Below are 23,248 nucleotides of genomic sequence, written 5' to 3'. Positions count from 1 at the left end.
ATTCCATGTATGATATGTGATTTGAAATGACAATGGCTGCATTTTATAAATATAACAATGATTTGTCTTTTTTTAATCACAGCCAAAGATAGCAAGAGTAGCGGATGGAGGACTAAATAAGTGACAAGTAACACTTGTGAGTTTCCATTAGGAAAGGGAGAGGCTAAATAAACTCTGAAACTTGAACACTGTTCAGGACTTAAAGAGCCTTATTAAAAAATTCTCCTTTAGGGGAGAAGGGACAGAGTTCATAGGATTTCCCACCTGATCCACAGATTCATTTATGGGGTAAGCATCTCTTATGATTATTTGCTGAGCACCAACATGCTTGACACTGTAATTAGCAAAGAGACGGCCTGGACACTGCCTTCAGCGCGACACCCAGACACAGCCTTCTGTTCCCCAGGGTTGGTTTATATCCCGAATTTTCAGTCTCCACTACTTGGCAAGATTTTTTTTTTTAATAACTAGTCAAATTATACTAAAACTCTTCTCTTCCCAACCCACCCTCCCACCCTTGTAATAATTCCAAAGTGGGATTAATGGAGAGGGAAAGATAGCAAGACAGGAATCTGGAGCTTGATGCATGCCTGAAACATGGAACTATATTTGCTAGCATTCAATGGAGGAACAAATGGTCAAATGTAGATTTTGAATAGCCCAAGTGTGTTCAGGAAAATTCACAGAGGTAATTATGGTCAAGTATAGCTGCCCTTGTCTGAAGTACAAAGAATAAGGTTCCCCACACTTGTAAATACCATAGAACCCATTTGGTTTCCACAATAAAAGAATTCATTGTATGTTGATGATAAAGCTGTTTAGAAGAAGTACTCCCGTGATTGGGCCTGATGAGCTCTATTTACCACTTTACTCCCATGTTCAAGAGGTGCCACATTGTATTGTTATCATCACTATCACCTGGATTCTGAGAGGTAAGGTGGGTGTTTTCCTTCTTGGGTTTCATCACAAGGTTCTGCAAGATAAATCAGGCACTAGGTTACAGGAGGTAGCTCATTTGTTTTCAAATTATCCCCTCAGTTACATGTGGGCAAATCCACTTGAAAATAAAGGATTTCCCCAGGTCTAAATATAGTAAACAATTGTCTTGTCAATGCAGACAAACAAACAGAAGCCTGAGCCGTCTCTCCTAGCTGTTCTGGCTCTGCAGGACTAACTGAGGTAAAAGGCTTTAAATGTTTATTTTTGACTCTAAAGTAAGCAGAAATGACTCTGAATACACTCAAGAAACAGGCCTGCTGAGTGAGAAGGTGCCCTTTTCACATTGCCACTTTTCAGAGTAGAACTGGTGTCAATTCCTCCTCAACCTTAAAACCCTCTCTTTAAAGATTTTTAAACTATGTCATCAGAAGGAGTTTTGTCATCCTGTGGTTAGTGTTTAGTGAAGGACCAAGATGAAAATGCTAAATTCTCTGAAGCTTAATTCAAATTTCTCCACAAAACATCATTAATGTTAACCCAGCTAGTTTACGCTGCCCAGGTGAGACTCTCCCTAATGTAAATCCACAAAAGCAGGGAAAATAAAGAATGAAATTATTCCTACAGTGTGTTACCTGCCAAGCTACATAGCCTATGGAAAGAACACATCAGCCCCAATCCCTCCTGCATATCTCTCCACCTCCATCAAAGCCAGGAGAAAACAGACATAATTAACTAGGACTATTAATTTGCTTGTTGTTTACTTACTGTCAGTGTTGGTGACTTGGAAATATTGTAATAAAATGATGCCTGTTTATAGGTGAAAACTGAAGAAGTGTGTGTACAAGTGTGTTCACTTAAAATTGTTTTGGTTTGAATTAGTGAGGGTTGTGAGTACTCCATCTGTCAGAGGATCAGGTCATTCCCTTACCAGAGATTTGGCAGTCTCAGGGTACATCTTGGACTCACCAGTAACTGCAATAGCTCATATTATTTTTTTTTTAATCTGTATTTAGCTCAGAGGTTGAGGTATTTCCTTGCTGATATAGACCTTGCCACAGTCATGCATGTTTAGTTCCAAGTGAGCTAAGGGCAGTGTTCTCTATTTGGAGCCACTCTTGAAAACCACATGGATGCTTCAGCTAGTGTTGAATGTGGCAACTTGCCTGCCTAGTGGATTGGGTTAATTTGGGTACCTGTGTTCCATGCACTGCACTTGTTCACAGTGTGCCTCTGAGTGCAATATAAGGTGATGGTTGTAGTCATTAAAGCTCTATGTAACTTGAGATCTGATTGTCTTTAGAAACTATCTCATTCTCCATGCACCGTAATCACAGCTGGTTTTAAATGAAGCAGTTCTGCTGAGAGTCACTAGAATTGAATTTCTGGGGTCAAGCAGGTGTTCTCAATGGACTTGTTTTGTCAAAGCCCAAGTTAGCTAACTCAGCATTATTGTCAGACCTCATCTGTTTGGCCATAGCTTTGTCAGATATGAGGCATTTTACTCCCCCCACCCTCTGTGTGTCATGACTTTAATTGATGCTCATTTGGTATGTAATGGGCTGAGATGCCACAGCAGTAAGCAAACTGGAAATTCTTTAAAGAAAGCATGTTAAGAGCCTATTTACTGGAGTCTGTAATATCATCATATGTCTGGCTCAAAGTGGTAGGCAAAGTGCACTCCCGCATTACTTCAAAGGTCAAGTGCATCAGATCCAAATGTGCAGAATGATAACAAGGAGGAAGAGCCAATTTTAAAATTCCAGCTGTCTAGAATCCATAGGACTTTCGGCAGATTGTCATTATGGACCTTGGTACTGCAGAGCTGGGGTGCTAGCTTTTGTGTATGTGCACCTCTGCTATGCTGTATCAAGCATGTTTATGTGTATTAGGGCTTCCTTGACTGGATGAGCTAGTGGAGCTGGCCTTTCAGTTGATAAGCCACAAACCTGTGCTTTTCTGGAGCCAAGGCTTGTGATTTATTTTCCCTAATTACCCAAGGGAGCTGTACTGAATGTATATGGCCACTTATCGTGTTAGCTTCTGGATACGTATGGAATTCTGTAAAGAAAAAAACAATAGCCTCACTCTACATTTTTCTACCAGACTAATTTCCCATGCTTTTGCAGTTTTCTTTTTGATTATGTAATACTATTTATCTCTCACTTCCACCTTTTACTTTTCTCAGTGAATGAATATATGGTAAAGAGAAGCATCTCCACAACAAGAGCCTCTCTACTCTGTGGCCCCCAAGTGAACTATAGAATTACAAAATAAAAGGAATACTAGCTCTGATTAGACAGTTGCAAAAAAAGTTTGAGGAACATTGGACTTTAGCCATTAAGCTCCTTGTAGCATGTTGGAAACAAAGACAGACAACACTGATCTCAAGCTAAAATTATACTGTACTCTTTGGGTTTTTTTTTTTAATGTTGTGTCTGACTCCTCCACCTAGCAAAATCTAACTGGCATCTTCCCAGTCACAGACTACATTCCTACATATGCTTAAGTAGGAATAGCACAGTGATGAACAGACCATACGATACCTAGCAGAGGACGGTCCAGTCACTAAGTCTGGAATCATCCAGTATGAGGATGGTCTAGACGTAATTTGTGACTGTCAGCATTTTGATTTGGATTTCTATTTGTGACATAAGCCAAGTGAATAAAGCAACAACAGGAACACAGTTCCATGTGGTTCCCATCGAGAAGTAAATTTTTTTGGAGGTATAGGCAGCTGCCTCTGGTCCCAAGGGTCAGGAGCGGTGACATTACAGTGACTCTGTGCTACCTGGGGATTCCCTCATCATAAGGTGATAGCAGGTCAGAGGATCAGCCCTAAGTATTTTGTTTCTTAGGGCTAGTGTACATTACACAATTAAATTGGCTTAACTACATCACTCAGAGTTGTGAAAAATCCACATCTCTGAGCATCATAGTTAAGCTGACCTAACCCTCAGTGTAGATAGCACTAGGTGGATGGAAGAATTCTTCTGTTGCCCTAGCTACTGCCTCTTGGAGACATGGGTTACCTGCGCGGACAGGAGAACCCTTCCTGCTGGCATAGGTAGTGGCCACACTGTACCTGTACCATTGTAGCATTTTAAGTGTAGACATACCCTTAGTATGTGATATGAATACAGAGGTTGCCATTTTAGTCTCATTTCTCAGGCACCATAGATTATGACTACAATGGAATTAACTTCGTTGTTACATAGACAACAAATCCCACAAATGTCCGTGGTGCAGATGATGATTGCAGTTAGTTACCCTGAACCAATTCTGCTCTGAAGGAATGTGAGGAGGATTTTTTAGTCTATACAATGCATAGATGATAGAGATCTGCTCATTGTTTCTTCTCAGTACAACACAATACACGTACTGGCACTTTTTTGAAAATTATTGAAGTTCTCTTCTCTTAAGAAATACAATCATAGTTTAAAGTCAGTAGGTCAAATTTTGCTCTGAGTTATATGAGAGTAAATCTGGAGTAACCACTGACATTCATGGCGTTCCCCTGGATTTACACCACTCTATTTGAGAGTAGAATTAGAATTCACTGTTGTTGAAAGTTTGAAGCTGAAACTGGCTCCCTCTTGAAATGTTTCCTCCATCATATGTTGTTTCATTATGGCAGAGTTGCTCATAAGTGTTGCCATTAGGTTTTAGTTAAGCATTTGTTTTAAATAACTAGCAGCCCAGATTCATAGATGTTTAGGGCCAGAAGGTTCATTAGATTATTTTATCTGACCTTCTGTACAATGCATGCCAAAGAATGTAATCCATTTGCTCCTCTATTCAGCCCAATAATTTGTGTTTGACGAAAGCATATATTTCAGAGAGACATCCAATCCTGATATGAAGACTGCATATAGACCTGAATCCTTCCCCCTTGATGGCGAGACTGCCATGGAGTAGGACCAGTCCCTCAAATCATAATGAACGACGGGGATTTTTGCAAAGAGATTTATGTTGTTAAAAATGTATAAATATAAAACTAATCAAATTTTGGGCCAGCTTATCTTGTCATCCTCTATTTTTAAGGACAGTGGAAAAGACAGAGACTACATCCAACATACATTTGTGATAAATATAACAAAGGCCATGCACGAGTTGGGAAATATGTAAAGTCCCAATTAGTGGGCTCTCATTGTTGATTTTTATATCTATAAACACCACCACTTCTTTTTACATATGTATAGGATATGAATTAATCAGCATGAACCAGCCATCTTTCTCCTCTGACAAAATGTAAATCATATAATCCAGCTATTTCCCTACGACCATATTACCTGGTAATATTAATAGATCTGAGCACATTGATATGCTCATGGCAGCCTGTTCTAAAAGTGATGCATGTCTAATTCAAAATATCTGTTCTCTGTTATCTTACAGGATACTATGTCATATCCACATTCAAAAGGAACCCCCTTGAGCAGGCCTTCAGAATACCCAGGGCTCAGACAACCTCAAACCACCTGATAAACCAGTACTGGATAGCTGTCAGTCATAAGGCTCCAGCCATGCTCTACGACTTCTACTTGAGGTTAACAGGAAGAAAGCCCAGGTGAGAAGTTGCGCTACTCCATATATTATCATACCTAAAAATATCAGAGGAGAAGGGCTCTAACATGTCCTGAGAAAATCAGCCCCACAGTATCTGCACTCGCTTTAAAGTTCTTGGTTGTCTTCCTTTCTCCAGTATTACTCTTGAGCCATTTACTCAAGAAGAAAGAACTGAACCCCATTTGCTCAGCCCAGCACACGGTTCCCAGCTCTCACAGCTTTCCTGGGAGAGTCTTAGATTTTCAATCAGACTCAGCTCCATGGAGTTGGTCTCACAATTTGTGGTTTCCCAAGCTGCCAGCAGGTCAGGAGTGGCCTCTCCCTCTGGTCCCACTACCAGAACCCCACGAAGAGGAATCAGGTCAAGCATTGAACAGCAAGTGTGGGTAGACAAAAGGGTGGTGCCTGAGTCCTTTACTTTTATTGTCTGTGCTTAAACCTGGCCTTAAACCATGCATACACAAGCTTTTGATCACTGCGATATCCTGTTGTTACTTCAGTCTATCGTGAAATTGTGTCAATGCATAAAGACTCAGGCTTTGCAATGTTCAGAGTGTTACCACACAGTTATTTTGACCTGTAGGTCAGTGACACGTCCAGCAGGTGACAACCCGCATACAACAGTCTGTCAGTTGGAAAAGTGTAATGTGTGTTTCTGAGTGTTCATAAGCTCTGAACTGCATTTAAAAAGAACATTTACACTTACAGATGATTTCTGAGCATTGGCAACGGTGTGGCTAAGCAAAATGAAGGCATCCAGGACCCTTGTGTGGGGAACCCCTGTGTAAATAGTATAACAGCTTCTTTCCTGCTTTATTGCTTGTTTAACAATCACAAAAAAAACAGTGGACCAGGCCAGCTGCTTTGGCCCACTCAGGCAGCATATAGCTGGTTTAAGCAGCCATCTGTAGGGAAATCCCTGGATGGCATAGAGCTGCTATCGCAGCTGTGATGTTACCCTACCCCCTGACATGGCTGAAGGAAATGGGCCATACACCTAGAGCCGTAGTTATCCCCAACTTCAGGAATGGCCCCTAGGAACCATAGAAAACTGGGCATAAATTAGAGCAGTGCAAAAGCCTCTAGGCCAGTGGTGGGCAACCTGCGATCCATCAGGGTAATCCACTGGCAGGCCGCCAGACAGTTTGTTTACATTTGCATGGCCACCCATGGCTCCCAGTTCACCATTCCCAGCCAATGGGAGCTGCAGGAAGTGGCGTGGGCTGCAGGGACGTGCTGGCCACTGCTTCCCGCAGCTCCACTTGGCCAGGAAAGGCGAACCGCGGCCACTGGGAGCTATGGGCAGCCGTGCAAATGTAAACAAACTGGTGGCCTGCCAGCAGATTACCCTGATGGGCTGCATGCGGCCCGTGGGCTGCAGGTTGCCCACCACTGCTCTAGGCACTGTAATGCAAATAAATAACAGTAATAAGTGCTAAATATAGTTATTGCTGGTGTTACAAATGATGGCCCCTTTCAGCAAGATTGTTGCCACTAAGTTCATAAATTATAAAGCCAGAAGGGACCACTGTGATTATCTAGTTTGATGCCCTACATAATACAGGCCGTAAGACATCCCTTCAGAAATGTCAGCTATAATCCTAAATTTTAATTTCAAATGATGAGAAGTACCTCCCAGATCTCTCAGCTGGGCAAACAGGACACAGCCTTGCATTTAAGAGTCCATTGAGTATTCAGCTGAGCCTGCCCCAGCTGCCAAACTCTCTCCTTACCCCTCCTCTTCACCTCAGACAAGTGCATATGTAAGTGCATAGGCATATGCAAATGCCTCCTGGGTGTGGTGTTCTGTCCCATCTAGTGGTACTGAGACAACTTAGAGAGAGAGAGACACAGATTAATGAGTCTGCTCTACAACCTTAGCTAAGGGTCATATGGCTTTTAGCTCATGCAGTAGAGGATCATGCACTAAGCTCCGGAGGTCCCAGGTTCGATCCCACCTGCTGACGACTAGGATCTGTCGATGTTACATATAGCCTTGACTTCCTTCCCACCACCCATTGCAATGTCTAAATCCAAACCTTCCTCCATCACGTCATCTTGAATTCTCTCATTGTCCCTCAGATGCCTCTTCCAACTTTCACACCTTCAAGTAGTTCCTTTCCTTCACACAGCATCATGTTGCCTTCTCCTCTATCCCTGATGCTACATCTTCTGCTGGTCTCCTGCTCCCCAGCAAGTGCCCAGATGATTCAGATTCCCCCTTACCAGCTGTGGCACCCACCCATAATCTTCCCCCACAAACACTCAGTCCTAACTTCTTAGCCATCAACATGCATTCACTTTCCAGGTGCCAGCCAGAGTTAATCTGGGTTGAATTGTTACTCTCTGTCAGCTGTTTGGTGGCTTGTGTGGAAGGATTTAGTGGTCAGTGTTCAACTCCCTGTGGACAGGTGTCCCCAAAACCCAGCCTCACTGTTGGTACCTTCTTAGCATCTTCTACAGAGAGGCCAAAGAACAAAGGCCATATTTACAAGATGGGGGACTCTATCTTGGGAAACAGTGACTCTGAAAAAGATTTGGGGGTTGTGGTGAATAATCAGCTGAACATGAGCTCCCAGTGTGATGCGGTGGCCAAAAGAAGTAATGCAGTCCTTGGATGCATAAGCAGGGGGAGCTCAAGTAGCAATAGAAAGGTTATTTTACCTCTGTATTTGGCACTGGTGTGACCACTGATGGAATACTGCATCCAGTTCTGGTGTCCACAATTCAAGAAGGATGTTGATAAATTGGAGAGGTTTCAGAGAAGAGCTATGAAAATGATTAAAGGATTAGAAAACATGTCTTCTAGTGATAGACTCAAGGAGGTCGATCTATTTGGCTTAACCAGGAGGAGGTTAAGGGGTGATTAGTCTATAAATATCTACACAGGGAACCAATATTAAATAATGGGCTCTTCAGTTAGCCAAGGAAGGTATAACACAATCCAATGGCTGGAAGTTGAAGCTAGATAAATTCAGACTGGAAATAAGGCATAGATTTTTTTTAACAGTGAGAGTAATTAACAACTGGAACAACTTACCAAGGATTGTGATAGATTTTCCATTGTTGACCATTTTTAAATCAAGATTGGATGCTTTTTTCTAAAAGATATGCTCTAAGAATTATTTTGGGGAAGTTCTATTGCCTGTTTTTTATGCAGGAGGTCAGACTAGATGATCACAATGGGCCCTTCTTCTGGCCAAGGAATCTATGAATCCTTCCTCCTGAAAAGGAACTCTGAGAGATAGCTACCAGACTCACAGCAGCTATGGTTGTGTGATTTTTACAGATGTCAAGAATCCTTCACTCAGAGTGCTCTGCCACCAGGACCTTCCCATTTAAGAAAGGGGACATCATTTAGAGCACCAGAACTGTTCAAAACTGCTGCAATAGTACACAAGGAGACAGGGGGTCTGTAAGATATCCAGGACCTATGTTATGTGTAGACTATTATCCACAGTGAGGAAGCACTAAGAAAGAAAGGAAATGTACATATCTGAAAAAACTGACATTGTGTAATGGATTCCCCAATTGGCAGACCTACCCAGGAATTAGTCCGTTTGTTACTGTTGTTTAGTTCAAACTAGTAAATTAGGCCATGGTCCTGCAACTGGCTCTGTGTAGGTACAGATTCACGCTCATGCTGAGTCTCACTGAAGTCAGCAGTGATCTTCTCAGGAACCAGGGTCTGTCCCTGAGGAGCCAGCTACAGGATCCGGGCCTCAGTTGGAATTGCTATATACTTGCTAAGGAAGTTATCAGCCTGCTGAACAAAAGAGGAGGCTGCTGGATGGCTGAGTCCCAAAACTCAGATTCACAATAACTAGCAAAAGCAAGTAAGGCATTAATCTCCATGGAGAAACCTATTATGTGAAGTAGGAGAACCCTGCATGAAACTCCAATTTTCAGATAAGAGCAAGTTCTCCTTATTTCATTATATGTGTTGCTGTGGCTCTGCACGGTTCCCACACCTCTGCACTGTTCCAGGATGATGAAGATCTTCAATCGGCTGCACAAGTCTATGATGCTTCTGGAATATTTCACCTGTCAGTCCTGGGAGTGGTCTTCAGAAAATATGAACATGCTAATGGCCCAGCTCAGTCCAGAGGACAGGAGAGTAAGTATACCTGTTGCTAAACTGCTCATATTCTCAATCACAGTTCTGTTTACCTCTAGTCTTCCAGCCTATTATATTTGAGTTATGGGTGAGCCTTTGAATAGCATCTTCCAGGGATGGTCAGCATTAAAAACGCTTCCTTGAAAGAAAGAGAAATAATGTATTTCCCCCCAGTTTTGTTAATTAGACTCATACGAGCCTTCAGTTTTGTTTAGGAGGATGTTCTTCTTCTACAATGCAACAAAGAAGGAATGGACCAAGCATTGAAGATGGCAACTCGGTGTTTACTCACCCCACCACTGTTCACTTCATGAAAGGTCTTCTCAATAGCTTCCCACCAGTACTAAAACCCACAACCCTGGGGGACCTTAATCTTGTCCTCTCCACCCTTCAACCCAATGGTAACGTGCACCCTCTCACGTCTCTCCATGACAGTAATCTCCCTCGTGGCCATCACTTTGGCTCCACAGGTCAGCAAACTAGCGGCCATGATGGCTGTCCCCCCTATCCCCACACTTTCACTGTATTTCATAGAGACACGGTTTCCTTGTGACTGCATCTCACGTTCCTCCTGAAGGTGGTCTCACAGTTCCACCTCAACCAATCTATCCACCATGTCTCCCCTGCAGACAAGACCCTCCATTCCCTCAACGTCTGCCATGCGCTAGCATTGTACCTCCACAGAACTTATGCCTTTCGTGTGTCAACAAGACTGTTAATTTCCATTGATGACTGATTCAAGGGCCAAGCCCTCCCCTCCCAATGAATCTCAAAATGGGTATCCAGCTGCATCTGAGAATGCTACACACTTTCCAACATCTCACCGCCTGACTGAATTACAGTGCACTCGATGCAGGCACAAGCAGCCACATCCAGCTCCCTCGCAGATGTCTCCTGGCAGGACATCTGTCGGGCAGCGATGTGGTGTTTAGTACATACCTTCACCATCCATTACACCATCACCCAAGAGACGGCTGAAGACGCTGCAGTGGACCGTGCCATATTGCAGTCTGTGCCTACCTCTTGCATCTTGGCACCCATCTCCATGCTGATCGCTGCTCGATACTCACCCACATTTGGAATACATTTAGGGACCACAACTCGAAGGAAAAGATGTTACTTACCTGTCCAGAGACAACCTGAACCTGCTGATAGTGGGGGGACAGAGTGAGGGCAGTGGCTTCAGCGGATGTTACTGAGTCTGCTCAGTCCTTGTGAGCATGCTCAGTACAAGCCAAGCAGCATTTCTGGAGGGACACATGACCCTGTGTGCCACCTGCCCATATGTCGCCTCTGCCTGTAACTGGAGGTTCTTTGAGATGTGTGGTCCCTATTTGTATTCCAATACCTGTCCTCCTTCCCCTTTGCTTCAGACTGATCTACTCAGTGGTAAGAGTGTCACTGAAGAGGCGTTGACCCGCACAACCTAATATAACCTCACTTGAGACATGAGGTGACTCATGCAAGTGCGGGTCAATGAACACTTCTGCAAAAATCTTTCAGATCCAGCACATGGCACTCATGTTTGGAATACAAATAGGAACCACATATCTTGAAGAACCTCCAGTTACAGGTCAGTAACCTCTTCTTTCCAATGATGTCAATGGGAGTTGGACAGGGCCGTAAGTACATTATTTTAGAAAATAGTACAGTGTCTTAGCCAGAGAAAACATACAGTATGAACAAGTTCTTGTTAGATTTGAGCAGCTGTAGAGCAATAACTGCAGGATGTCAAAATCTAATGTACTCTTTGCTGGTTTTAAGTACTTCTGCACATGAGTGGGGCAGTGAGGGAAAGATCAGCAACAGGGCTGAAGGAATACAATGAGCAGACCTAGGATGAGTTTCAAAGTACCTGTGGGGCTGTATCATATACTTGCAGAGAGATGGGGACTCAGTGGTCGAATAAAATTGGTCTAGTTCCTTGTGAAATACTCAGGCAGATCCCCAGTGTAGGAGATGTAGTACAAAGCCTCACAAGTCATGGAACCTCTACACTGTGAATCCAGCTAGGTAACCTTCCTGTTTTCTGTGGCCATACCCAGAATTCTCTTCTAGCTCACAGCCATGCTGATGCCAGTGCTCTTGCACCAAGCTGAAAGGGTTGGGTGGTCTTGAGAGTGAAGAGTTCTTTTCTGCATATCTTCCTTGAAAATGTTTCTGTGGAGTCACATCAGCCATCTTCTTATTCATTCATAAAACCCTGCTTCATAGTTAACAGTTCTCTCTGCAAAGAAAGCACTTCCTCTTTATTCGTATTTGGTTAAGCTGTTTCTTCGCTCTGTTAGACCTACAATCCCCTGAGAGCATTGCTGACACCTTTTCCATTTAAAATCTTGATCTATGAAACTAAATGTCATTAGCAATGCAACCTGACAAACTGATGTCAAACAACTGAATAAACAATTTCTTGGATTTCTGGAGCTATAGATACTGAGAAAGAATGTAGCTCTGCCCAGCTGAATTACTGACACAGAAGGGACCTGTTGATTCAGTGTCTGGTCCATTTATTTTCACTAAAAATATAATCCCAGTATGACACCAGTGAACTGGGACATTTTTCTGATGTATTCTCAATATGCAGTCTCTGTTCTAGCAAGATGGTTTGGTTTTTTGTAGTGACTCTACATTTACAGATAACCACATGCAAGACAGTTGACAGGAAATAACTAGTTTTTTAAGGTCAGAGGGTTGTGAGTTGAAAGCAGAGCCAGGTGACTCTGATGAACAGTAGTATGATAGAGTTGGAGTCATATTTTTTCATTGTACATTTCTTCATTGAATCTTGTGGTTCGGAAATCTTTAGGCTTTGTTCCGAGTGGAACTCAGTTCAAGATCACAGCATGAAGTTGTACAGCTTTACTCTTACTGCAAATCGGACTGTGGCATTTAATTAACTTTCCTTTTCTTTAATTCCAGTTATTCAACTTTGATGTGCGTCAGCTGCATTGGTCGGAATACATTGAAAATTACTGCATAGGAGCGAAGAAATATTTGCTGAATGAGGACATGTCTGGGATTCCTGCAGCAAAGCAGCACTTACGAAAGTAAGCCATACATGGTCAAATGTGGTAACGGCCCCCAGCTGCCTTGGGTAGCTGTATCTAAGGGTTTTTAAGGCAAGGGTTTCTGTTTTAAATTGAATGATACGATTCCTGGGATGAGGACAGGTGAATAGAACCTGTGTCAAGTTGAGAATGATCTCATGTGAGATAAAAATGACATAGCTCCCTATTTACATCAGCTCAGGATCTGGCTTAATATTTCCTTGCCCGTCTTGTGGGAAAAAAAGGGGGGTTGGACTGGCCTCATAGTGCAGCAGCAGCACATGATACTGTCATGGAAGTAGTCAGTCCTCCTCACCAGTGAGTTATTAGTCACACACACACCCCTACCCCTAAAGAGGCAGAGAGGGGTTACAGATCTATTGCTGCAGAAGTTCCAAAGGTTCATTTAGGACAGGAAAAAAGAAAGGTGCGAGAGGCAGCTTTGGATTTTGGGAAACTCCTAAAGGTCGATGACAATTTCCAGGGGTTGTGTAAAACTTTAAAATAGAATCTAGAAATACACTTGTACTGGAGATTGGGGAGATTTTACCCTCACTCCCTGTCTCCCGTTCCCAAATAAAATAGAGGCTTCAAAGTTGGATTTGATATTTTGGAACTAGAACCTATAAAGTTCTAAAACATTCTAAATTAAAGATCTTGGGCTCCTTTTTTCCAATTAAAAAAAAGTGTAAGCCCTGCTCATCTCCTCCAGACCAAATACTCAGAAGTGCCAAAGAACATGCAAACAGGGACAGAGGTACTTCTGGAGGACCAGTGTTATGCCTTTCAAGGAACAGCACTTTGCACTCTGGAAAACACTGGCTGCTGTGAAACTACAAGTGTAAGACAGGCTGTTGCCATTTCTGGGGTGTCACAAATGAATCATGAGTTTGTTGAGTAATTTTTAAAGATTTATATTCCTAGTTTCTAAGTGCTTCTATAATAAATCAGGAACATATAAACTACATAGTAACCCAAATGTAGCATAAACTCCATCACTACCAGTACAAGCCAAAATATCAAAACATAGCGCGCTCACACAGAAGACCAAGCAATCTTGACCAAGCTAGGTCACAGCTAGTTTGCTTTTGTCCTGATCCTCATCTTGGCCAGACACTGGGAAAGTAAGAAATGTGTAGAATTGTAGAATCTGTGTTTGACAAAAAGTAGAAACAGAGATTAATATAATCAGCATAATGATAACAGTTTAGCCTAAATCCTCTCACAATTTCCCCAAATGGCTTGACATTCTCAATAAATAGGGTTGGGGGGGGAGCAGAACCCTGCAAGACCCTGAAAGTGGACCATTGGGGAGGATGAACCATTGCCCGACATTACCTATCTGAGATGTCGCAGCGAGGGAGGAACAAACCCACTGAAGGAGCATTTTGTAAATCCCTGTAAACGTTCCATAAGCCAGTCACCAAAATCTCATTGTCGATGTTATTAAAAGTTGCTGACACACCAGAGTAAAACATGGACAATAGGACATCTCTTAGTCCATCCCTAGGCAATCGACCACCAATGTTAATTCAGTCTCAGTTCGGGTCTGAAATCAGAATGCATGGAATCAAAGAAATCTGGGGCATGCTGGTGTAGCTGAATCTATCACGTCACTGCATTCATTGCATTATAATTTCTATGCAGGGTCATGTAGGAGGCGGTGGCTTTGGGACACAAAGGAGACACCTGTTCAGGCACCAGTATCCTTGCTAATAAACAGAAAAGGCAGAAGGGCCACATCATTCCATTTTATAAATAAGATCACTTTAAAAGTGTTCTGCAGTGCAGAAATTCCTCTTTAAGTTTGATCCAAAGATGTTAAGGCTGAATCTCAGGGTATTGTTTTAAGTAATTTTTCTTAATGTGCTTCTCTTTTATTTGTCAGGCTAAGGAACATCCAGTATGCATTCAACACCACCCTCCTTGTGATCATCTGGCGCATTTTCATTGCAAGGTCGCAGATGGCTCGCAACATCTGGTACTTCGTTGTGAGCCTCTGCTATAAGTTTCTCTCCTATTTCAGGGCATCAAGCACCATCAGGCACTGAAATAGTCAGTAGCAGCCAAAAGGACCTTCCTCTCCTCTAAACATCTGGGCTTGAAAGTAGCAGGGAATCCACCACCAACAGCTGCCTGCAGTCAATGTGCCCTGTTACTATGATCACAATTATCTTTTTACTAATGCTTTAATATGTGTCTTTCCTCCATAGGACCATGCTAATTTTAAAGCCATAATGGAAGCTTTAGGCATGGGTTGTTCTGGGTCTTTTGTCTAGATTCTGGTGTGCAAGAGGATGGATTAACCAAAGCTGCCATCTTTCCATCCAAAGTCTAAGAGCTAGACACTCTCATCCCCACCTCCCTCCTTAATATTTGCAGATTTTAGTCTTAGAAATTAGGAAAGGAATATGATAAGAAAATATCAAAGAAATGAATCAGTGAGAGGTTTTCTTAAATGCAGTTCACAAATTCTAGCTCAATTAAACCAACTGGGCCAAATACGTTATTAGATTGTGAAACCACATTTTCCATGTCACTCAAAGCTAAGGGAAGTAAGGAAAAGTAAATTGTGGAAGGCTGATGAATGTGGTTTAGATGTCTATCTCAGGTTGCCAAGGACTGATGTTTTCAAGCCCTGATTGATGAGACATACAGAAGCTGTGTACATTTTTTATCAGCATGAACACACACACACACACACACAAAGTGACTTTACTATGGAGAGCCATTAGTCTCTGTATAATTTGGCTTCCATTAAAAAGCCCTCTTATCACTTCTATAGCTCTTGCTTGGAAAGTTTGTGTGGCCTGAGAGTTGTTGTATTTATGCTCAACATGAAGGCGAACGCTTGTGCAAACCTTAAACAAAATTAATAAAGGTGTTTTTGAATCAGTCATTTTAAAAAATCACCATGCTTTGAAATTCTGATTTTTGGCAAACATTTCTTTTGTCTAGCTGAAAAACAGCTTGTTACTACCCTTTCAAACTTTCCATATAGTTAAATTCCCCTGAAAATTCATGCACCCACTTTGTTGAAGAAAGTGTAATTAAGCAAAGTTAGTGACAGTGTTTTAGGTGGATCATGCAGCCTGATCTTGCTCCCATGGATGTCAGTCTGAGTAATAGGCCCAGTCCTGTTTTCATGGATGACAATAGGCATTTTTCATTGACTTCTGTTGGAGAGGGATTGCGCATATCAGCTTGTTGCAGCTTAGCAGGCGGACAAGGAGTTGCAACTAGGGTCCCATTGAAAGGCTGATTTTTGTACCAAAAAAAGATACATTATTAAGCTTTCAATTTTTAATGATTAAGTCTCATTGACTTTCTTTAAATTTAGTGAATTGACTGAGCATTTGTTAAGATTAAAAGACTTTAAAATTACTCCTTTTTAAAATGTTTGCAAGTTTCCATTCTGTCTGCCCAAACAAGTAACATTGCATCACAAAATGTGATACACAAGGCAGTTTTCAAGGCCAAAAATAGTCAAACGTCTATGAAGTGGCCATTATTTCAAAATTATACCTGCTTCTGACAGTGAAGGCAACAGAGGAAAAAATCATGGCCACAAGCAATATTTTTCTTTTTAAAAGTGAAAAGAACTAGTAAAGTTACCCCTCCTTCCGCATCCTCTACAGGGCCATTTTCCAAATGAGAATAACAGAGTTTAAACAAGTTGCCAAAGGAGGCTTTTAGTGGACCCCAGAATATAGACGCTCCTCCCCCAGCACTCTGAAATGGTAAAACCATTTCTTTTCTCACTAGACCACAGTACCTCTCATACAGATTGCTTCAAGTCTCTGTACTTAAGTCAAGTGTAAAACGGGCTACTAATGCTTAACCACCTTTGTAAGGTGTGTTGAGATCTTAGGATGAAAAAGTGCTCTGTAAATGCAAAACTTTGTTACAAAAGATGGCTATGTAGGACACAGAGGTTCAGTGAGGTGTCTAGCCGGCACTGCATCCTACTGGCTTAGCTGCTGCTTGTGCAATCAGGAGACGTGGTTTTCTAGCCTTGGATCGGACATGTCATGTGCTATGACTCTTCAGCAGTGTTTGAAGTGAAGGTGAGGTGCACTGTACTGGTGTGTATCACTAACATAGCTACCTAGTGAATGCACCTAAATTGTCAGGTCCACATGGAATGCGGCAGGGCTGTCTCTGCAGGATGCATTGTTAGCTAGTCCTGCACCACTCACGCCTTTATTTTACTAATCAGGTGACACGTTCACCCCACTGATTTAACACACTATCTTCATTTACGGACACACAAGAGAAAATGAAAGGTTAAAAATAAACAAAACCTGGGTCATTCTGAAATCCAAAAAAACTTCAAATAGCTATGGCAATGTTAAATCTTACACTGCCCCCAAAGGACCCAATCCTTCAATCAGATGCACCAGGGCAAACCTTTCAGCTCACATGGAGCTCCATTGAAAGCAGTTGGGCTCTGAACATGTCTGATGTAAAGGATCTATGCCACGCATATTATTTTCACAGATTCTGAGTTATATTAATCCCCACCATCCCTTCTTTTGGCCAGACCTACTTGTGACTGGTCATTCGCATATCCTATATCCACCCCAACCAGTCTCTGTGTCTCCACATGCCTTGAACATGTCAGGACCCTTGTACCTGCATGAGAAGCAGGATGCAGTACATTTCACGCAGGAGGCTGGTGGTACCAAGTTTAAGTTTTTCCAGGCACCTTCACGTTTTGCCAAATGCAACCCTAGCAGGAAAGTGGGCCCTTTCTTTCTCACCATTGAAGAGTAGCAGAGCTGGTTGGGGACACTGCAAAAGCACAACTGTGACCACTTCTTCTTGTTCTGCCCTGCCATCCTCTTAGCCTCATCCACATCTCTGAGGAACTCCAGCATTGGCAGCGAATAGCCCCTGACCTGTGTTGCCTTTCCTGAGTGGAAGACCAGGTTGCTAATTCCTCTAAACCTGCTCATAAGCATGATAAAACTTACATCTTTAATCCTCTCTTTAATGTGGCTCAGAACATCATCTCTGATTGGCTGAGATCTTTCTGTAGACCAGACAAGGTCTCATCAAGGACAACTCTGGCCATGGTGTTCTGGTGCTTATGTTGACCACCTGGTGGAAATTCCTACTGAGCTTAGGCTTGCAGTGATTTTTCCCTGGGCTCCTGAGATCTTTACAACCTCACACCAATGGTCTATGGGACTTTTGCAATGGTCTCCAAACCCTGTGCTCATCAACATACAGCCACTCTCTTTCAGTGAACTCAAAGCCCAGGGGAAGTTCTCTCTAAAAGGAAACAGATGCTTGCTTCTCCTTTCCCTTCCCCCTCCTTTTGACAAAATGAAGCCAAAACCAGTTTAGTTTTTATTTATTTTTAAAAGTTGCAGTTTTAAAGAGGTCCTGTAGGAAATCGTACTTTGGTTCATTGGCATTACACTTGCTTGGCAAATAACTGATTTTTCAGTTTGGTGGCAGTTTTGGAAAAGAAATTGGTTTGGGTCAAGGAATGTGACATTTTTGGTGAATTAAAAAACCCACTGTAGGTCCCTTCTACAGCAGGGATTTAAACCACAGTCTCCCACATCCCGTGTGAGTGCCCCAACCACTGGGCTAAAGAGTATAAGGGAGGGTGGCAAGAGCAACACCACCATCCCTTTCTCTTCCTGCTATGGCCAGAATTACTGGTGTCACATTTGGGACTAGGCTGCATTTTTTGTTGAATAAACCATTAATCAAACGAATTCCATCCAGTGCTGAGTCATAAGTATACACGACTCACCCGGAGCAAAGTTTGTAGAAATTGGCCCATAGCATCTTTATGAGCGGAGGCCAATTGGGCTAGAGATTTTTGCAGAGGCAGCGTGTTTAGTCCTGTGCAAAGCAGTGGCTTCACTTTCCTTGTATCTTGTTGACCAATCACAGAGCTACATCAAGCTTCTTTTCACCATGGGTGGGACTCAAGCAATAGCCTAGAGCCAGCCTAGAATCTTCCTTGCTCCCCCGCTGCCCTTTATGAACAAGCAGCTTTGAGGACAAAGCTGGTGGTCACATACTGTACAATCATGACAGATTATTTGCCACAGCATCACAAAACAGGATAGGATCAGTTACCATTTGTACCCAGTGGACTTACCGTGCAGTTACCACCTCATATTGTGACAGAATACTGCAGAGTTGTCATAGTTACTCGGGAAACTAACCTGTGACACGCTGAACCTGATGCACTCCTGTTTTAGTCAATATTATACACGCCTATCAGGCTATAGCTATAAGCTGAGTGGTATGTAGAAGCCATGGAACGCTGAATATTGTTTCATTGTCAAATGATTTCTATGTTATATGGAGTCTGTCATAAGCTGTTAGCTTTCAAATAACAAATTGTATACTTTAAATTAAACTAAATACCCCTGCTAAAAATCCCCCAAATTAATCTGAACATGCCATTTGACTGACAAGTCCATTTATTTCTAAAGAATTTGCTGCAAAATGAGATTTTTCAATACATTTACAGGAAAACTTGACAACCAGGCCACATTTCTTGGGGGCACTTTTGGTCAGCTTTTGCTGCTGCATTAGGTACTTCTCATGATGTTTTCAAGGCAACCTCTGCGGGGCTGTGGGGGGGTACATATCTGTATGCATATGTATACATTTTCAGCACCAATCATCTCACATGACTTCCAGAAACGTTGCAACTATCTGATCTTTTTGAAAGGCCAGGCCATAACCATTTACTATGTGCTTTTCTAAATCAAATTAAGATGAAGTCAAAACCCCCACCCTAATTTCCCAGGTTAAAAAACAAAACAAAAAACTCCACCAGTACTGCTAAATAATCATTCATGAAACCTTATGCAACTTGGAAACGGTGTGGGGGCGAGAGGACTTTTTGTTTGTTTGTTTTTAAATAAACTGCAGCTTCATGATTTAAAGCATGTTGTTGCTTCTCCTACACTGAAGTTTTACTGCAGACAACAAGGATGAACTTGTTGTTCAACTGGGCTTTGTATTCTAGCGCAGAATAGATAATATATTGTACATTCCCAGCAAATGTATCAGTAATGATCTTGCTAAATGGTGCTACACCTTGGTAAGAAGGTGGTTAAAAACTTACTTAAGGGCAAATAAAAACGTGTGCATTAGGAGTAATTTAACAGAATTAAAAAAGGTACTATCCCAGTTTCTCAGTTACTAAAGAAAGACATTGTGATATTTTTTCAACGAGTACCATAGAAAATGAAACTGCTTACATATCATTTCTTGATCCCTAACATAATCTTGACAATAGAATGAACCCTCTTTATAGCAAAATATTTACTGTCCCACTACCCAAAGTTTATGTGGTTATAACTGATATTTCTGTACACTTTTCCCTATGAGACAATTTACTGTTATAAATGTTACTTATGAAGTTTCTGATTCAAAAATGTAATGTTTTGAGCCCTCAGTGTCAAAGTTGTAAGGTCACAGAATACAAGAACCTCAGCCATAAAATTGCTAATATTAATTTTATGTTATTTTGAACATTTAATAAAATACTTTAAAACAGTTGTTGTTATGCATTAAGCTACTGGAGTTGCTGAGGAAAAGTTACTTACGAGCAATGGTGTTTTTCCATATGCCTCTTCTTCTTCTTCATCATTTCAAAACTTGGGGTGGAAAAGGGTAAGTTTTACAGGGACATAGCTCAAGCCCTCCACCTACAGGATTCAGAAGGCAAAAGGCAGCTAAGGGGGCAATAAAGTGGGGGAAGAGAGAATTTCTACATTTAGCTTGGGACAGAGCCTGGTTTGGGATACAGACACATCCTTATTGTTTTTTTCTAAATGAGTGCCCACCAGACATACTGACAATTTCCACCGGCTGAGGATCTGCCCAAAGCTATCTTAGGTTTAATTTATAAATTAAGGATCTGATTCTCAATTACGCTAGAGTCACTTTGCATCACTCTGGCAACTTAAAGTCAATATAAATATAAATTACTCCCACTTAAAGGTAGGGTGACCAGATCGCAAGAGTGAAATATCAGGACACATTGGGTGAGCGGGGGAGGGGGAAGAGAGCCACAGGTGCACAGCCCCGACCGGAGCCATGAGAGCACACAGCCCTAGGAAGCTGCAAGAGGGGTATACGGCCCCTGCTGCAGCCCGCACCACAAGCCACGGGGCAAGGACTCAGGACTCATGGCTCCAGCCTCCAGCAGAAGCCACAGGGCCAGGGGCACAGGTTTTTCCTCCCTCCCAGTACCCTTCCCCACAGCCCCACAACTAAACAATGCCCCACACAGGCCCCCAGTGCCCAGACACACAAAGATTTCCCCCACTGCCCAGTCCTGGTGGTGCTTACCTGGGGCGGCTCCCGGGAAGCATCCAGCAGGTCTTTCTGGCTCCTAGGGTTGGGTCAGGTTGGAGGGAGGGCTCTCTGCCTGCTGCCAGCGACTGCAAGCCCCGCCCCTGCAGCTCTGATTGGGCAGGATGTGAGCCAGTGCACCACGTGGAGACCCCCCCCCCCGCCTCTGTGCCTAGGGACCGCACTGTGGGCTCCTGCCGGCAGGCGGGCACTGCCCCACAAAGCACCGCCAGCCCGGGACCTCAGGTGCATGCAGTGAGAAGTCCCCGATATTGGGACAAAGGGTGTCCCAACCGAGTACGGTCAGGACGTGGGACAAATCACTTAAAATCGGGACTGTCCCGATATTATCAGGACGTCTGGTCACCCTCCTTAAAGGGCTCCTTGTGAAAATGAGAATCAGATTGTAAAGAATCGTAGACTATCAGGGTTGGAAGGGACCTCAGAAGGTCATCTAGTCCAACCCCCTGCTCAAAGCAGGACCAATCCCCAATTTTTGCCCCAGATCCCTAAATGGCCCCCTCAAGGATTGAACTCACAACCCTGGGTTTAGCAGGCCAATGCTCAAACCACTGAGCTATCCCTCCCCCACAAATATATGCCCAAAACTGCAGACGGACTTCTCTACATTAAAGCACTAAGTAAACTGCCACTCTTAATCCAGCAACTGGCGTGGCCTGCCCCTCAAAAAGTCCAGAATACCTAGGGCAAGTGCAATGCTTGAACACAGCTTGCAGTGACTTCATGCTTAGATTCCGACTCAGCTGTAGCCAGTTAGAAATAGCGACATAAAACAATGGACTATGAAAATGTGCCCTACCAGAGAGACAGAAGTGCTAGCAGGCAAAGGCTATTTTACTTGCAAAACAGATCTCACAGGTTACTGAACTAAAGGCTTCATTCTTAGGGTTGCCAATTTTGGTTGGACATATTCCTGGAAGTGCCATCACCCGCCAATCTTTAATTCAAAATTAATCTTTAATTCCTGGAGATGCCAGGACAATCCTGGGGGGTTGGCAACCCTACTCATTCTGGAAAATCACCTTGACCTAGAACTTAGGGGCTCAAGATCTCCAGGTGCCTAAACGAAAGAGACGCCTGTCAAAACTTAGAAGAAACATTGCCTAGCAGAGAGAGAAAAATAGGGCATCTTAAATTTAAGTACAAAATTATCAATTTTTTACTGTTTTTGAAATAAAACCTGTGTTTAGTAACTGGAAACTGTATCAGAAAAAAATATTTTAATGATAAAAGCAGCTTTCCAACCAGCACTGTGTCTTGTGATCTTACCCTGTCCTTTGGATGCTTCAGCACACTGTATACCATCTTTGAGGGAGACATCTCCGTTTCTTACTAGTCTGAGGGTGGGAAGCAGATGCAGAACTTTCCCCATTATATTCTAATGTGTCATTATTTATAGCCATCTTTTTCTCCCGCCCCTCGCCCCCAGTGACTATCAGGGCCTCTTTGTGCATACAAGGTCTGCCAATATGAAGCTAGTTGCAGGGTCAAGGCCTAAAAAGGTAAGCAGACAAAGGGATACAACTAGAGCTGTTTGGAAAAAGCCAATTATGATTTTCACACAAAAAATTAACACTTTTTATATTTCCATTTTTTCCCCCAAAAAAATGGCAAAATCTGATTCCCCCCAAGAAAAACCCTGCTTTTTGTAAAATATTTCAGTTTTTGGTAAAAAGTTTTTATTTTCAAAATAAAAAAAAAATTTAAAATCTGAATTGTTTATCTATCACAGACTGGTTTGGTTTCTTTTTCCATTAAAAAAAACAAAACAAAACAAAACACAAATTCAACTTTTGTGACCATTTTTGTTCTGTTTGAAAAGCCCTTTCTTTCATTCAAAAAATGCTTTGATGAAAACATTTCAACCAGCTTTGGATATAGCATACATGTACAGTTGTCCAGGTGATGACTGGCACCTATCATAGTTCTGGGAAAAAAGGCTTTTTATGGTATGTAAACAAACAACCATGCAAATACTCCATTACCTAACCATTATTACTTGGCTCATTGGTAGAAGGGACTCCCTCAGAAGGCACTAAATGTAGAGAGGATAGTAGCCTAGAGGGCTAGTACAGATGGCACCTCCCTCCCCCACCTTTCATACTGCAAACATTATTGCATGGTCTCCCTGAATTCTGCATTAATGTTCACCTTCACGGGAATCTGCCTCATTTCATATTGTTTGAATCCAGATCACCAGGTTAAATTTTCAATGGCAGTT

At 42.5% G+C, this 23,248-nt stretch overlaps 1 protein-coding gene across 5 annotated transcripts in view; it reads left to right on the top strand.

Moving 5' to 3' along the window:
• The window catches only part of FAR2 (fatty acyl-CoA reductase 2), a 217,038-nt gene extending 196,833 nt beyond the window's left edge, over positions 1-20,205 (top strand). For all 5 annotated transcript variants that reach the window (XM_084617283.1, XM_084617281.1, XM_084617280.1 and 2 more), the window contains 4 exons: positions 5,332-5,503; positions 9,490-9,619; positions 12,539-12,666; positions 14,555-20,205. In XM_084617283.1, coding sequence (XP_084473409.1) covers positions 5,332-5,503; positions 9,490-9,619; positions 12,539-12,666; positions 14,555-14,717 — 593 coding nt within the window. In that variant the 3' untranslated portion in view covers positions 14,718-20,205. The remainder of the gene's footprint in view (positions 1-5,331; positions 5,504-9,489; positions 9,620-12,538; positions 12,667-14,554) is intronic.
• The last annotated feature ends 3,043 nt before the right edge of the window (positions 20,206-23,248 follow it).

Source organism: Lepidochelys olivacea, assembly GCF_965140295.1.
Source record: "Lepidochelys olivacea isolate rLepOli2 genome assembly, chromosome: 1".
NCBI classification, from domain to species: Eukaryota; Metazoa; Chordata; order Testudines; family Cheloniidae; genus Lepidochelys; species Lepidochelys olivacea.
Note: the sequence above shows the minus strand (reverse complement) of the source record. Positions and strands in the feature narration are given on the sequence as shown.